Here is a 15,583-nt window from a genome sequence, read left to right on the forward strand (position 1 = left end):
CCTGTTAGGTCAGAGTCCCTGGGGGAGTGAGAGGTGAGGCACTCCCACGTGCTTTGACCTGCTCAGGTCCAAATAACTGGCTTGGCCACTTACTGCTAGCAGAGTTGCCTGATGTATCAAAAATAAATACAGGACCCGCAGTTACATTAGAATTTCATATAATCAATGAATAATTCTTAGTGTAAGTATGCTGCAGATATTGCATGCACATCCTGTATGTGCTTTGGCAATTCTGCTTCCTGGGCTATTTCATCTCTGTGCCTTTGATGGGGATTACAAGAGTTAATACGTACATGGGAAACGCTTATAACATTGCCTGGTGGGTATGGAAGAATCTGGAAACATTAAGCTAACTGAAAGAAGCCAGATACAAAAGTCCATATACTGTAGGATTCCACTGACGTGAAATGTTTGGAATAGGCAAATCCATAGAGACCGAAAGTTGCCAGAGGCTGGAGGGAGTCATAGTGGGGACTGACTTCTAATGAGCACAGTATTTCTTTTTTGGCCTGATGGAAATGTTCTAGAATTAGACAGTGGCAATTATTGCACAACCCTGTGAGTAAAGGCTGCTGAATAGTACATTTTAGAATGATTAAAATGGTGCATTTTGTGTCATGTGAATTTTATCTCTATTAAAAAAACAAACAAACAACCTAAAAGCAACCCAGGGGATTGTAATGTGCAGCCAGGACTGAGAATGGAGAGGGCTCTCAAGAAATGTTTGATGTGGAAAGAAATGGATGGGAGAGAGCAAAGGGCAGAGAGCTGAGGGGACAACCCGTCTCGTCCAGAATCAGGCTCAGCTACTCATTCCCGGACACCCACAAGGTACACAGGATTTCTCATTTTGCTCTGGTGCCAGAACTACACAATTTTAGTGCTTACTCACAGTAATTACCTCATCCCTATTGCAATGATCTTCCCCTTTTCTCTGTGGTTACAAATCTACTTAACTATTCTATAAGCAGGGATACTTGTGTTTTCAGTAAAAGAGAATTAAAAAAAAATTAAGTATCTGTTATGCGCCAGGTAGATGCTAGAGGCTTTATATGTAATCCCCTCAAAAAAAAAAAAACCCATAAGACAGTTATCACCACTCTGATTTGCAGATGGGGAAACTGAGGTTCAGACAATTCAAGTCATGTGCCTGAGGTCACATAACCCATAAGAATTCAAACCCAAGTCTGCTTGACTTCAGTTACAGGACTCTCTCCTTCGATCTCAGCCACACCCCTATATGCTGCCGGCTGTCACTCATCTTTCCATGGGCATGAGTTCTTCCCCCTCCCAGGTGGGTACCTCGTCATCTCTATGCCTTCAGAGACTAGCATTTCACCTTCGTACACAGCAGATATTCAATAAATAGTACTTAATGAGTAACAAACCTTAAGTGAGCACGCACAGCTCACCCTAATAGTTTTCACTCTGACTGCTCATCAGAGTTGCCTCGGGAACTTCTGACTGTTCCCTTGCCCAAGTCTCACCGCTGTGAGATTCTGATTGGTCAGTCTGGGTAGAGCCAACAGCATCTGAAGTTCTTGAAAGCTCAAAGTCAAAACCAAGCCCAGTTAGAAAACCTTTAGCAGGGATTTCTCTGGTGGTCAGTGGTTAACACATGGTGCTTCCAAAGAAGCGGGTGCTGGTTTGATCCCCACTTGGTGAACTAAGATCTCACATGCCATGCAGCGCAGCCAAAAAAATAAAATACTTTAAAAAAGAAAACCTTTAGCAGCCGTTCCCAGCTTAGCCTCCTGTACCTTCATGGTGAGGCCCACTCCCCAAATTCCCAGGACAAAGGGGGCGCAAGGCCCTGCCCCAGAGTCTGGGGAACACACTGTGCCCCTGTGGGCTTCACTGCTGCATATACTCTGAGCCTATCAAAGGAATCTTCTAGCAAAGATATCTGAGGACTATACTACCAAATTGACTTTGCAGAAAGCATTTCCCTTCTACTCTGACCTAAAACTCCAGTTTCTGTCCCCAAACCTGCCTGTGTCACCTTGGTGGCCAGAAACAGCTGAATACCAAGCAAGGAAGTTGGGCCCAAAGACTGAAATTTGGGGAGGCAAGGAGACTTTGCGAGACTGGGCTTGAGGCTGATACTCCAGGAGGACCCTGTGTCCTTGTGCAGAGGCAGCCTGGAGTGGGAAGAGGCTGGGCTCAGACAGAGCTGGGTTCTAAGTCTGGCCTGGAAAACCATCTTGGCCCAGGTCCCTGGTCAGCATCCCATGTCTCTACTTCCCTTCTCAGGAAAATTTCTCATCTGTCTCCCCCTCAAATTAGTCCAGGCTGGTGGGGAGGGGAAAATAGCACTAAGGTCACTTAAGATGACCTTAAAATAGCACTTAAGGTTCTTAAGGTCAACAATGACCTTCAAGTTGCCAACATTAGGAGTCATGGCTCTTTCATTTTCCTATTTGACCTCTGGACATCTGACAGAGCTGAGCATTGCTCCTTCGTGGAAACATCCCTCCCCTGGCTTCTGAGCCACTGTACTCTCTTGATTTCCTTCCTTCCTCCCTGACAGCGCCTCTATCTCCCTTATTAACTATTCTTCCCATCCTAACCCGTCAGACCTGGAGCTCCCCAGAGCTTGAGTCCAGACTGTCTTCATTCCTCTCCCTGGGTGATCTTATCTACTCCCACTTCTTTAAACACTAGAAGCATTAAATGCAATAAATGCAGTATGTAGTTCATAGACCACTTACATGAGCATCTCCTTGGGGTGCTGGTTAAGATGCAGATTCCCAGACATTCTCCTGCAGGCTTGTGAACCTGCCAAGGACATTTCTCATTTCTGCCAGACTAGTATCTAAACCTCTTTCCTACACCTGGCAGAGCTTGCCTTTTACAAAAGCTGCCAAGACCAAATTCATGATTTCCAGACTCCCTTGAAGCTAGGGTACAGGAATGCAGGAGTTAGGCTTGGTCAGTCAGAGGCACTCAATGCAGACTTTGGATCAGGAGCAGAGAGAGTGGAAGATCATTCTGAACTGATGGCAAAATTGGACAGCAAGGAGATCAAACCAGTCAATCCGAAAGGAAGTCAACCCTGAATATTCATTGGAAGGACTGATGCTGAAGCTGAAGCTCCAATACTTTGACCACCTGATGTGAAGAGCCAACTCATTGGAAAAGACCCTGATGCTGGGAAAGATTGAGGGCAGGAGGAGAAGGGGGTGACAGAAGATGAGGTGGTTGGATGGCATCCCTGACTCAACGGCCATGAGTTTGAGCAAACTCTGGGAGATAGTGAAGGACAGGGAAGCCTTGCACACTGCAGTCTGTGGGGTCACAAAGAGTCTGACACGACTGAGTGACTGAATAACAAACAGTAGCAGCAGTGAAGGTCCCCAGTCCCCAGGGGACAGAGGTGATACAAGCTGTGGCATTAATGCATGTCAGCAGTGTCCTCGCCAGACTGGCTCAGTAGAGTGGCTTGGCTGAGATCCCGTCTGCTGCCTTGCCCCAGTTCTCCGGCTTCCCAGAAATCCTGTGAACTACTGAATATTCCCTTTCAGTGAACTTCTTTTCTGTTTAAATCAGCTCAGGTTGGTTTCTGTTACTTGCAATAAGAAGGCTAAGTAAGAAACAGCTATTCAATAGGACTCTCTGGGAACGATGCCAGGTGATGCTTACACAGATCCAAGTTTGAAATCCATTATCTCAATGCTGTGTGTGTATGTTAGTCACTCAGTCATGTCCAATTCTCTGCGACCCCATGGACGATAGCCCACCAGGCTCCTTTGTCCATGGAATTTTTCAGGCAAGGATACTGGAGTGGGTTGCCATTTCTTTCTCCAGGGGATCTTCCCGACTCAGGGATCGAACCCAGGTCTCCTGCATTGCAGGCAGATGCTTTACTGTCTGAGCTACTAGGGAAACCCATTTCAATGCTGACAACTCTCAAATGTGTATCTCCTGCCTAGTCCTTTGAACCTTCAAATGAATATATCTAAATATCTCCTTGACTTCTCCAGTTGAATGTTTCAAAAACCTATAAGATGTAAAAATAGAATTCTTGACTACCCTCCAAACTTGTTCCTGTCTCAGATTTCTCTTCCTAGGAAGGGGCAATAGCATTCTTCTGTTAGGAATTTGGGAACCATTCTTGACCACTCCCCACATGCATTCCATCAACAAATCCTGCTGTCACTACTTATAAAATCCTTCTAGAATCTGCCCACTTCTCCACCAACCACAGCCCCAACCACTTCTCCCCACAACCACCATCGTCTCGTCCATGAACAACTGCCAACAGCCTCCCTGGGTCTTCTCCCGACTCCTCCAGTCTAGTCTCCATGCAGCAGCTGATAATGAGCTTTCTAAAATATAAGTTGAGGGGGACTTCCCTGGTGGTTCAGTGGCTAAGACTCCTTGCTGCCAATGCAGGAGGGCCCTGATTCAATCCCTGGTCAGGGAACTATATCCCACATGTAGCAACTAAGAGTTCGCACGCTGCAACTAAGACCCAGGGCAGCCAAACAAATAAATAAATATTAAAAGAAGCACATGTTAAAAATAAATAAATAAAAAATATAAATTGGGTCATGTTGCTTGCCTGCAAAATAAATAAAATCCAGACTTGCCACCAGGGCCTACAAACTTGAAGATCATCTGGCCCTTGCTTCTCAAGTTCATCCGGGGTGGCTCTTCCATTTGCCAGGCTATGCTTCTGATCCTCTGGCCTTCTTTCAGTGTCACAAACACTTTGGGTTCTTTACTAACTCAGATGTTCCCTAAGGCGCTCCCTCCAACTAGAGCACCCTCACACCATTATTCCCTATTAATGCTCCTTTTCAGGTTTCTTCTTTTCATTATTTGTTATTCCACTGATATTTTCTGAGCTCCTGCTATGGTGCTATGGTCAACACTAGGGATCCAGTGGTGAGAGAGGTTCTTGTCTCATGAAAGTCGAAATCTAGTGAGAAATCAGATTTTAGTAAAGTAATCATGCAAATAAATGTAAAATGTATCTAGGATGTATGCTGCCAAAGACAGCAACACAGTGCTGTTAGGGAGAACAGAGCCAGAGTAAAGGTAGAAAGACAGGTTAGGAGGCCAGCGCAGCATTCCAGCGGAGAGGTGACAGTGGCGTGGACCAGCGTCGTGATGTAGAGAAGCAGACAGAGATGCTTAGACGTTAGCACCAATGACCTTTAGGGATGAAGGACATGGAGCCTCTGGCTTGTGTAACAGAAGAGAGGGAAGGACCTTTCTTCGAAAAGGGAAAACTGCAAGGGCTAGCCTGGGGCAGAAGTTGTGAAGTGGCTTTGGACACACTGACCAAGTGAAAGTGAAACAGCCAGGCGAGCAGCTGGACATGAGGGTCTGGGCTAAAGGTACACATGCGTCATCCGAAGACACAAGAAGACTGAACCCATGGGTATGGATGAGATTGCCTGCAGAGATGAGGACCCAGAACCAAACCTCAGGGCAGGCCTAGACAGGGAGGATGAGCCTCCATGACATTTATTACATGTGCAATTACTGACCTATTTACTGTCTGTCTTTGCCAGAAGACTATAAGCTCAGTAGAGCAGAGACTGTGTCTCTTTTAATGAGCAATGTGTCTACCCAGGGCCTAATGTAAGGCCTGGCATGGAGCAGTTTCCCTGCACAACGTTGGCCACTGTGTCCCTCGGCAGGGACAGCCTCATCCGATCCTTAGACATGATTGGCCCACTTGTCTCTACTGTCCAGCAAAAAGCCCAAAGGCCTAAGTGACGCTCAAGACCCTCCAAGTCAGGCTGCACCCCTCAGCTCTCAATCTTTTTACTTGCACTACCACTGAGTTTTCCAAACTGGGGTTCCTCTTCACCTGGATAACCAGAGGCACAAAACAGGGTGAGCCTAGATTGTGCCAGACGGATTGCCATGGACCAGTAGGGGTGTGGGTGGGGACTCTCCAAGGCCTGCTCCTCTCCTCTGAGAAGTGTCTGCTCCCACAGTGCAGGGCTCTGGGGCTGTGTTTCCCTGCCCGAGTCTATCCCTTCATGACCTCTGCTGATGAAACCAGGGGCGGAGACCCAGCTTCCGGAACCAGTCCAGAAGGTTGGTGGGCTGGGCCACCAAATTACAGGAACTTGGAAGTGGGACACGAGACTGGCTTGGGTGCCTTTAGAAGCTGGACCAGTGAGGTCACGTGAAGGTGGGGGCTAAAGATGCCTGGCCTCCCAGAAGACTGTGTGATACCCTTGGGGGCCCGGGTGATGACGAGTGAGCAAAAGCATTGCTCAGAGGTGCAGAAAGAAGCAGAGGCAAGAGACACTGGGGATGACGAAGCAGCTGCTTTTGTTCCTGACGACTTTTCAGCCTCAAGTGGGGCCTTGGGGAAGCCCGGGTGAGGTCTACTGCTCCTCAGTACCACAGGCACCTCTAATTCCTTAAAACAAATTTCCCTTCAACATAAACTTGAGAGGGTTTCTGTTTCTTGCAAACAACAAAAAATCTCTAAGATTACATAATTTTTACCATTTTTTAAAGACAAAAATGTTATTATTTGGGTAAAACGAGTATCGACACATGATGAAGCAGAATGTAGAATTCACAAGAATACTGAGAATTAAGAATGAAATCCTTTCTAAAATAAGATTCAAAAATGCTAAAGTTACAAAGGGAAAGATGAGTTTGACTCCAAGGAAACTTAAAAGTATGCATTATAAGACATGATACTGATTTAGGTGAACATCCCTCTTCACCACCACCCCTTTACTGAGAAGACATTTTCTCTGAGGACAGATATGGGAAGCACGCACATTTACATAGCAGTTACCTCTGGGGAGAGGACAGGAATCATGAGACATGGTCAGAGGCGACTGTAGCCTTTTCTGTTGTCTTTAAATTTTTTAATTAAAAATGAGTATGTCTTTTGTTCAATGAAAACTTCATTAAATTTCCAAAAACATATTCAAAACACAAGTGTATTTGCGGGGGACTGATTCATCCAAGACCCACTGCAAGTTCACTGGTAGTTTAAGACACACGACATAGCAGAAAGTCTCAGCATTGTCACAGTGAGGCTTCGTGGCTTACTACAAGTCATAGTGGCTTACCTGGTTCCTGAATATGCTTTCTTCCCATCTGTCTCCATATTCAGTCACTTGTCCTGTCCACTTGGTGGAGTTCTTCCATCCTTCAAAACTCATCTGGAAGTGTCACCTCCTCCAGGAAGCCCTCCCTGACTACATCAGTCTCTCTCCCCACCCTGCTCCACTGATCTCTTATGGCACTAATCAGATCTTTCTCTGTGTACTCTGGATAGACTTCTGGGACTCCACTTACCAGTCAGCAAACCTGAGCAGCATCTTTATGTTCTCGGTGCCTAGCAGTGAAATAGCATGGGGAACTGACACAGAACAAGCCTTAAAGCCAGAAAGATCCACTATGTGACACAAGACAGCTGCCTTCATCTCCCTGGGTCCATTTTTCCCTGTGTTACTGTGAATATCAATGTAACAATGGCCCAGGACAGGAAGAAGGTGGTTGATAGAATGATTATCTGTCTTCTCCCTTATATTTGAACAGTTTTAAATTAAAAACAAAAACCTTTACCAACTCAGAGAGGTAAGCAAGGAAGGATTATTAGACCCACCTTAAGGGTAAACAACTGAGGTTCAGAGAAATTACATAGGGACTTTAGAAGGAAAGCAAATAGGACCAAGGGTTAGAACATTTGGGTGGAAATGCTGATTCTTCCACTCCCCAGCTGTGGGTGCTTAGACAAGTCAATAGGACTCTCTGGATATCAGTTTCCCCATCTTTTTTTTTCAGATTTATTATTTTTTTAATCTTAATTAATTTATTTTTTAATCGAAGGATAATTGCTTTACAGAATTTTGTTGTTTTCTGTCAAATATTGACAAGAATCAGCCATAGGTATACATGTGTCCCCTCCCCATCTTAAATGGGAGTTCCTAGGTGATTTCGACCTTGAAGCGCTTCTCAGCATTGATATTCTTGTTTCCTGTAACCTACCCAGGACCCTTCTTAGCAGGACAGCAAAAAAAAAGACTGCAAGTCCCAGGGCAGAGCCCTTAGTTACTCCCAGGAAACCAGCTGGAGGACTTGCTTTGAGAATCAGTCAAATTTTGATTCGGCCAAATGGAGCTTCAAGCCTGGGGGTCAGTCATGCCCAGAACTGAGACTGGGGGAATGCCAGCATCAAACTGCATGTAAATATAAACACAAATGCAAAGCCAAACAGGAAACCTCAGGAAAGTCCAAAGGTCAGAGTCTAACTTTTGAGGCACTGACACGCTGAAGAAAAAAGCTGGATTTGGGTGTCGGAAACCTTTCTGTCGCAAAAATGAACCGTTGCGTGCACCAAACTAAAGTCTCAAAGGCAAAGATTTGGGTTTGGTCAGGCCTACACTGGAGCCAAGACAGGGTCCTTATAGGAGCCTGCAGTGGCCTCCAGATCCATTCTGAGGACTCCCTCCCCCAGGCACACACAAGGGCTTACCCACACGGAGCCGGGCAAGGCCAGATGCACGGGCATAAATGGGCATTTCTGTCCCTGGAGAAAGGTTCATAGTACAGCCCTTTCTCCAGATCCTGCTCTGATTTAACATTTTAACGAACAACCCTAAGAGGAGTATGAACTGTGAACGCCCTAAGGATGCTGATCACACTGACCTCTTCCAGGTCACAAAATGAAGACAATCCTCTGGAGGCTCTCTCTCCTCAGGAGGAGGTTCTGGGCAGTTTCCCTGTGAGCCTCCAGGAAAATACATCCTACATTCACTGGTGGTAGGTTCCAAGCTACTGGTTCGGCTCAAGGAAAGAAGCAAAAGGTCATCGCTGCTTCAAATAGGTACTGCCCCTCCCCCACTATATGCAAAGCATCAGGCTAGGCTGGGGACGACAGAGGATGAGATGGTCGGATGGCATCACCAACTCAATGGACATGAGTTTGAGTAAGCTCTGAGAGTTGGTGATGGACAGGGAAGCCTGGCCAGCTGCAGTCCATGGGGTCGCAAAGAGTCAGACACGACTGAACGACTGAACTGAACTGAACTGTGAGAGACATGAGGACAAAGAGACCCAGCCCCGTCTAAAGAGGTCTGTCAATTAACCCTATAATCATTCCATTAATCAAAATGCATGCGTTACCTACGTGGCCTCATATAATACCATAGTCCTGTGAGGCAAACATTATTATCCCCATTTTACAGATGCCAAAAGTGGGGACACAAACAGATCAGGTCACGTGCCCAAGCGCACACAGCTGGCAAACTGCAGAGCCAGAATTTGAACACAGGTCCACCACCTCCCCCAAAGAGGATGATCTTTCCAGAGTCCTCTGTCATCACTACTCTAGGATTGGGGTTCAGACTGCAGGGGAGAGGTGGAGGAGGAGAGATTCCCCAAGACATTGGCCCAGAGTATAAGGAACTACTAATCTTTGTATCTGCTACACAGTAGGTGCTCAATATTCTCAGGGTGAAGGATGGAAGGTGAGAGCCACTTTTGAGGTCCAAATCGCCACCTAAATTCAGGGCATCTTCTGAAAGGGAGCTGCAAAAACACATTATTCTCCTTTGGCCCAAAGCCTCAGGGTGTCTGCCCTAGAATATTCCAGCAGAGGAGGCCCAGGAAAGTGCGGTGGGTCTGGAGAAAAGGAACGAACTCCTCTGAGCAGGGGAATGGGGTGGGGCAGCCTGCAAAGGCCAAAGAAAAGGCCTGGGACGGCAGTGCTGGAAAAGACAAAGAGGAGAGGGGAGGGGAGAGGAGACTGTAAACTCCTGAACAGCCTGGCCAAGGTGAACCCCGGCTCCTGGCGCCTTCTCCTCCGCATTCATTCCACAACACCAGCCAAATCTCAGAACCAGCAGTCTGGGGGAGGGGGGGCCTCCCTGTTCCCAGCGAAAAGTTTCGTTCAGGACTGTGGCGGGAAGGTCGGCTTCCCAGAAAGGGAGTGACTTAGGAGACGGACTCGTGGGGCTCCAAAGATGAAAACCCAAACAGATGCAGTGAGGCGCTCAGCAAATCCGCAAACGACCGGGCGGCAGGTTATCCATAACATTGGGGGTACCTCCCTTGACCTGGGAAGTCTGTCGTCGAGGTGACTGCGAGGCCCCCCAAATGGTTCCTCGCCCACCGCCCCCCGCCCCCCGCCCCAGGCACTCGACGGGGAGGACGCAGATGGTAATGATGCACTCGGTTCTCAAAGATTTAGGGAAGGGGCAGGTTTCTGGGGCGCGGTAAGGACCATCACTGCTCGGGTCACGTCTGTGAAGGTCAAGGAAAGAGGCGCTGTCGCGACCCCAGACCCCTCCCATCTCGGCCCCCCTCTCACCTCCTCCCGCGCCAGGGCTGCACCCCGGCACCGGGGCATCTTGGCAGCGAAGGCGGCAGCACCCGCCGGGGAGCTGAGGTCCTCTGCCGTGACGGCCAGGAACTCGGCGACGCTGAGCTGCTCGGGCATGGCGGGCGCGAGGTGTGGGAGCCGGGGCTGCCGGAATGGGGCCCGGGGACGCTTGCTGCACTGCGCGGGGCCGGCCTCTCCTCCAGCCGCGAGTGCCGTCCGGGACTCGGCGCGCCCCGCCCCCTTCGCCCGGCACAGCAGCGTTCCCCTTCGCGTCCCGGGAGCCCCGACCTTTCCCACCCCGCCCGCTTCTCAGCCCCGCCCACGGCCTTCCAGCCTCTCTCCGCACCTTAGCCGGGACTGCCCGGCCGCTACCCTCGCCAGGCTCCTCGGCCCCGCCCCTGGACTCCCGGCTCCTGAGAACCCCGCCCCTGGTTCACTGCCCCGCCCCCGGCCCATCAGCCCCGCCCCCTGGTCTCCCTGCTCCTAAGAACCCCGCCCCTGACTCGCTGCCCCGCCCCAAGCCCATCGGCCCCGCCCTCTGGCCTCCCGGCTCCCGAGAGTTTAGCTCCTGGCTCACTGCCCCGCCCCGGGTCCATCGATCACGCCCCCTGGCCTTCCGGCTCCTGAGAACCCCGCCCCTGGCTCGCTGCCCCGCCCCCGGCCCATCGGCCCCGCCCCCTGGCCTCCCTGCTTCTAAGAACCCTGCCGCTGGCTCACGTCCCCGTCCTTGGCCCTTCAGAGGGCTCCGCGTCCCCTCTCCCTGCCTCTCTGCGGGTCATTCGGCCTCCCTTCAAGCTCCTCCGTCCGGCCTCGCTCTCGGGCCGTCTAGGGCTCCGCCCCTTTGTCGGGCTCCCGGGCCTCTGAACTTACCCTCCCTCCCAAAGCCCCGGGGCCCCATCTCCGCACCCCTCCATGCGCCCTGTGTCTTCCTCTCCTGTCCACTGGTTCCCAGCCCTCACGATCTCACCCCTTCAGCCTTATCCCCACCCTGTCCGTCATCTCCCTCTCGAGCCCGGGATCGGAGGACTCTCGGTGCCCTGCCTGCGTCCCGGATCGCCCCACCCCTCCCTTGCCCGGCACACCAGGCTCCGTGCCTCTGCTCGGCCAGGACGGCCCACACCCGCCCCTTGGCTCCGTCCCTAACCGTTGACCGTGCCTCCGGGGTCTGTGTGTCTTGGTGACCTAGCTAGCTGTGATTTAAGGAAAAGTACGTCCCTTCTTGGAACCTCAGTTTCGTTCTCTGCAGAGTGGGAAGTCTAATTCCACTTGGTTGTGATTTGGGGAGGAGGGAACCTCACACGTTGCGTGTATCCAGTAGGCGCTCAGGAGCTGGTTCCCCATCACCCCTTACCCCGCCCTCTCACCCACAACTTCATTCTTCCTGGGCTCAGGCTCCTGCCTTTCACTGATTCACCATCCCGACCAGGCTAAAGACTGCCACTCCTTCATACCCACTAACCTCTGCTTCTTGGGAAAGGACGTATATATTTGGGTGGATGAGGGATGGTGTTCAGGATAAAAATCCACTTAGGTTTAGTTCTGGAGCATGAGGTCCTCTAGAAGATATCAGAAAGCACTGCGCTGAAGAACATTGGCTTTGGAGTCAGATAGATCTCAGTTCCCATTCTGGCGCTGCTGTGGACCAAGTTGTATACAGCTGAGTAAACTGCTTGCTTCTCTAAGCTTGAATTTTCCCCCCTTTGAAATGACCCAGTGGTATTTCACCCCACTGCCTTTTTGAGGGGATTATATAGCCAGCCAGTAGTTGCAGCACATGGGCCCAGTAGCTGTGGTACATGAGCTTCGTTGCTCCATGGTGCATGGAGTCCTTCTGGACCAGGGACCAAACCTATGTCCCCTGCATCGGCAGGCAGGTCCCCATCCACTGGGCCACCAGGGAAGTCCCTCTGGGTGTATCTTAAAGGCTGGACCCCTTGCTCTTCTCACTCTACCCAGGCTTCCTGGACACCTTTATGCGACCCCAACAGCTCTCCTAACACCATTAATGTTGATGTCTTCTATATTCATTTCCTCTGTAACAAATTACTACAAATTTGGTGGCTTAAAACAACACCTATTTATTCTCTTATAGTCCTGAAGGTCCGGAGAAGGCAAAGGCACCACACTCCAGTACTCTTGCCTGGAATATCCCATGGATGAAGGAGCCTGGTAGGCTGTGGTCCATGGGGTCGCTAAGAGTCAGACACGACTGAGTGACTTCACTTTCACTTTTCACTTTCACGCACTGGAGAAGGAAATGGCAACCCACTCCAGTGTTCTTGCCTGGAGAATCCCAGGGACGGGGGAGCCTGGTGGGCTGCCATCTATGGGATCACACAGAGTTGGACACGACTGAAGTGACTTAGTAGCAGCAGCAGCAGTCCTGAAGGTCAGAAGTCTGAAGTTTATTGGACTGAAATCAAGGTATCAGCGGGGCCACACTCCCTCCAAAGGCTCTAGAGGAGAATCTGTTTCCTCACCTTCTCCTGCTTCTAGAACTAAATTCCTTGCATTCTTTGGCCTGTGGCAAAGTTCACATCTTAAAGGCCATCTTGCTTCTGTGTCATATTACCTTCTTTTCTGTGGTCAAATTTCCCTTGATCTCCATCTTATAAGCATGTTTATGATTACATTTTTGGTCCACCCAGATGATCTAGGATAACCTCCCCTTCTCAAGATCCTTAAATTAATCACAGCTGCAAAATTCCTTTTGCCATAGACAATAACAGGTTCCAAGGATTAGGACCTGGGTATCTTTGGGGGCCATTACTGAGCCTATCACATCTTGCAAGACTCTTTCTCCAGCCTGGAACTTTCTCTGGCTTAAGATCCATGTATATAACCATTTATGGGATGGTTTCATGTGACTATCTCACAGACAGTCTACATGTCCAAAACTGAACTGGCTGGCCTTCTTGTACCTCACTCCTTCTCTCCCTATCTTGGTGGAAGGTACCACTGTGCCCCCTGGAAATCATACTGCCCGTCTCCTTCCAGCAGCGTCCACTCAATCATTATCACTACTTCCTAAATGTCTCACAAACCTGGTCACCTTCTCCATCTCCTGGCCAACCCTAGTTGAGATCACACCACCTCTCATCTCCTCACCAGTTTCTCTGGCCCCAGTCTTGCATATCTGGTCAGCTGCTCCCCTCCTTAGAATTCTCCAGTGACCCCCATTGCTCTCTGCGTGAAAGACAAACTTCTTCATGGCTATCTAGTCCTATATGATCTCTTGCTCCTGCCATTTACATCCTTACCTCTCATCTCTCCTTGCCTGCCATTAACTGAAAAGAAAAGACAGTAGAAAGTGACGCCGCTCAGTCGTGTCCGACTCTTTGCGACCCCATGGACTGTAGCCTGCCAGGCTCCTACATCCATGGGATTTTCCAGGCAAGAATACTGGGTTGCCATTTCCTTCTGCAGGGGATCTTCCTGACCCAGGAGTTGAACCAGGGTCTCCTGCACTGCAGGCAGACACTTGACCATCTGAGCCACCAGGGAAACCCAGCTCTCTCATTATTCTTCCCATAACATACCCCAACCTCTTTTCAGCTGCTCAGATAAGATGTCAATTCCTCCAGGAAGCCTTCCCTAATGTTTTTCCTGGGACTCCCACTGGACTCAGTACCCTCTGCCCCAGCACTTCTCACTGAAGGCTGTAGTCACCTATTTGCTGGTCTGGGTCTCTGGCCCACTTATTTATTGAACACTTACTATGTACTGGGGCTTCCCTCATAGCTCAAGTCAGTAAAGAATCTGCCTGCAATGTAGGAGACCCAGGTTTGATTCCTGGGTCAGGAAGATCCCCTGCAGAAGGAAATGGCAACCCACTGTAATCATCTATTTGCTGGTCTGGGTCTCTGGCCCACTTATCTTTTGAGCACTTACTATGTGCTCTGGTTTCCCTGGTGGCTCAGATGGCAAAGAGTCTGCCTGCAGTGCAGGAGACCTGGGTTCGATCCCTGGGTCAGGAAGATCCCCTGGAGAAGGAAATGGCAACCCACTGGAAAATCCCATGGATGGAGGAGCCTGGCAAGCTACAGTCCATGGGGTCGCAAAGAGTCGGATACAGCTGAGTGAATTCACTTTCTACTTTCTACTATGTACTAGTGACAGAGCCAAGGGCTATACAAGCAATACCTCACTCAATACCTACAACAACCCAAGGAGGTGGGGAACATTATTCTTCCTGTCTCTGTGTTAGAGATGGAAAAAACCAAGGCTTAGAGGGGTTGTTAATTTGTGAAAAGTCAGAATGAATGACCCACTTATTTTGGCTTCCCTGGTGGCTCAGAGGGTAAAGTGTCTGCCTGCAATGAGGGAGAACTGGGTTCGATCCCTGGATTGGGAAGATCCCCTGGAGAAGGAATTGGCAACCCCACTCCAGTACTCTTGCCTGGAAAATTCCATAGACGGAGGAGCCTGGTAGGCTACAGTCCATGGGATTGCAAAAAGGCGAACACGACTGAGCAACTTCACTCTCAGAATGAATGAATAATGTAACCAAGACTGCAACCCAGGTCTGCATGACTCCAGAGCTTTTGCTTTAGTTTTATTATTATCACCAAACTGTGCTACCTAACTAGAAAATATTGCCTTTTATAAATTAAGTAGGTATACAAGTTCCATATATCTCTCCTATAATTAAAACATGACATCCACCAGAGGCAGAATATGGTCAAAATACCTTGTGGGCTAACAAATTCCTCACTATTTTGTAAAGCAACCTCTTCAGTGTCAAATCCTGTAACAGATACTCAAACCAAGAGACATGTCCTTTGAGGGTGGGTCACTTTCTGAAGTACAAGTTCTATTTCAAGACTTCTGGGAGAAAATGAATAATAAATAATAAATAACTTGCAGTATTATTTGGAAATAAAATAAACCCAGAGCAATATCAGGGTAGGTTAAAAATTTTGTTTTGTTTTGGCCACACTGCACTGCATGTGGGATCTTAGTTCCCTGACCAGGGATTGAATGTGGGCCCCAGCAGTGAAAACACTCCCCACCACTGGACTGCCAGGGAACGTTTCAGGAATTTTCAAAGGAAACATGTGCCTTCAAGGAAATTTCCAGTTGCTTCTAGTTATTTCCCCAGACCACCCTACATAAACATTCACTTTACTAAGTCCATTTCAAGAGAAGAGTTTGAGACACACTACTTATAAAATTGCTGTTTCTAGGTCCCCAGACCAGCCTGTGTAAATTCAACTCCCTTGAATTCACTCAATAAACATTTACCAAGCAGTTCTAGGTGTACTCCTG

At 49.1% G+C, this 15,583-nt stretch overlaps 1 protein-coding gene across 1 annotated transcript in view; it reads right to left on the reverse strand.

The window, feature by feature from the left end:
* The window catches only part of ASAP3 (ArfGAP with SH3 domain, ankyrin repeat and PH domain 3), a 47,487-nt gene extending 36,968 nt beyond the window's left edge, over positions 1-10,519 (reverse strand). The window contains 1 exon segment of the mRNA XM_061148171.1: positions 10,304-10,519. Within this exon segment, the coding sequence (XP_061004154.1) occupies positions 10,304-10,432 (129 nt within the window). The 5' untranslated portion in view covers positions 10,433-10,519.
* Between the last annotated feature and the right edge of the window lie 5,064 nt (positions 10,520-15,583).

The sequence above is a fragment of the Dama dama genome, chromosome 8 (assembly GCF_033118175.1).
Source record: "Dama dama isolate Ldn47 chromosome 8, ASM3311817v1, whole genome shotgun sequence".
NCBI classification, from domain to species: Eukaryota; Metazoa; Chordata; class Mammalia; order Artiodactyla; family Cervidae; genus Dama; species Dama dama.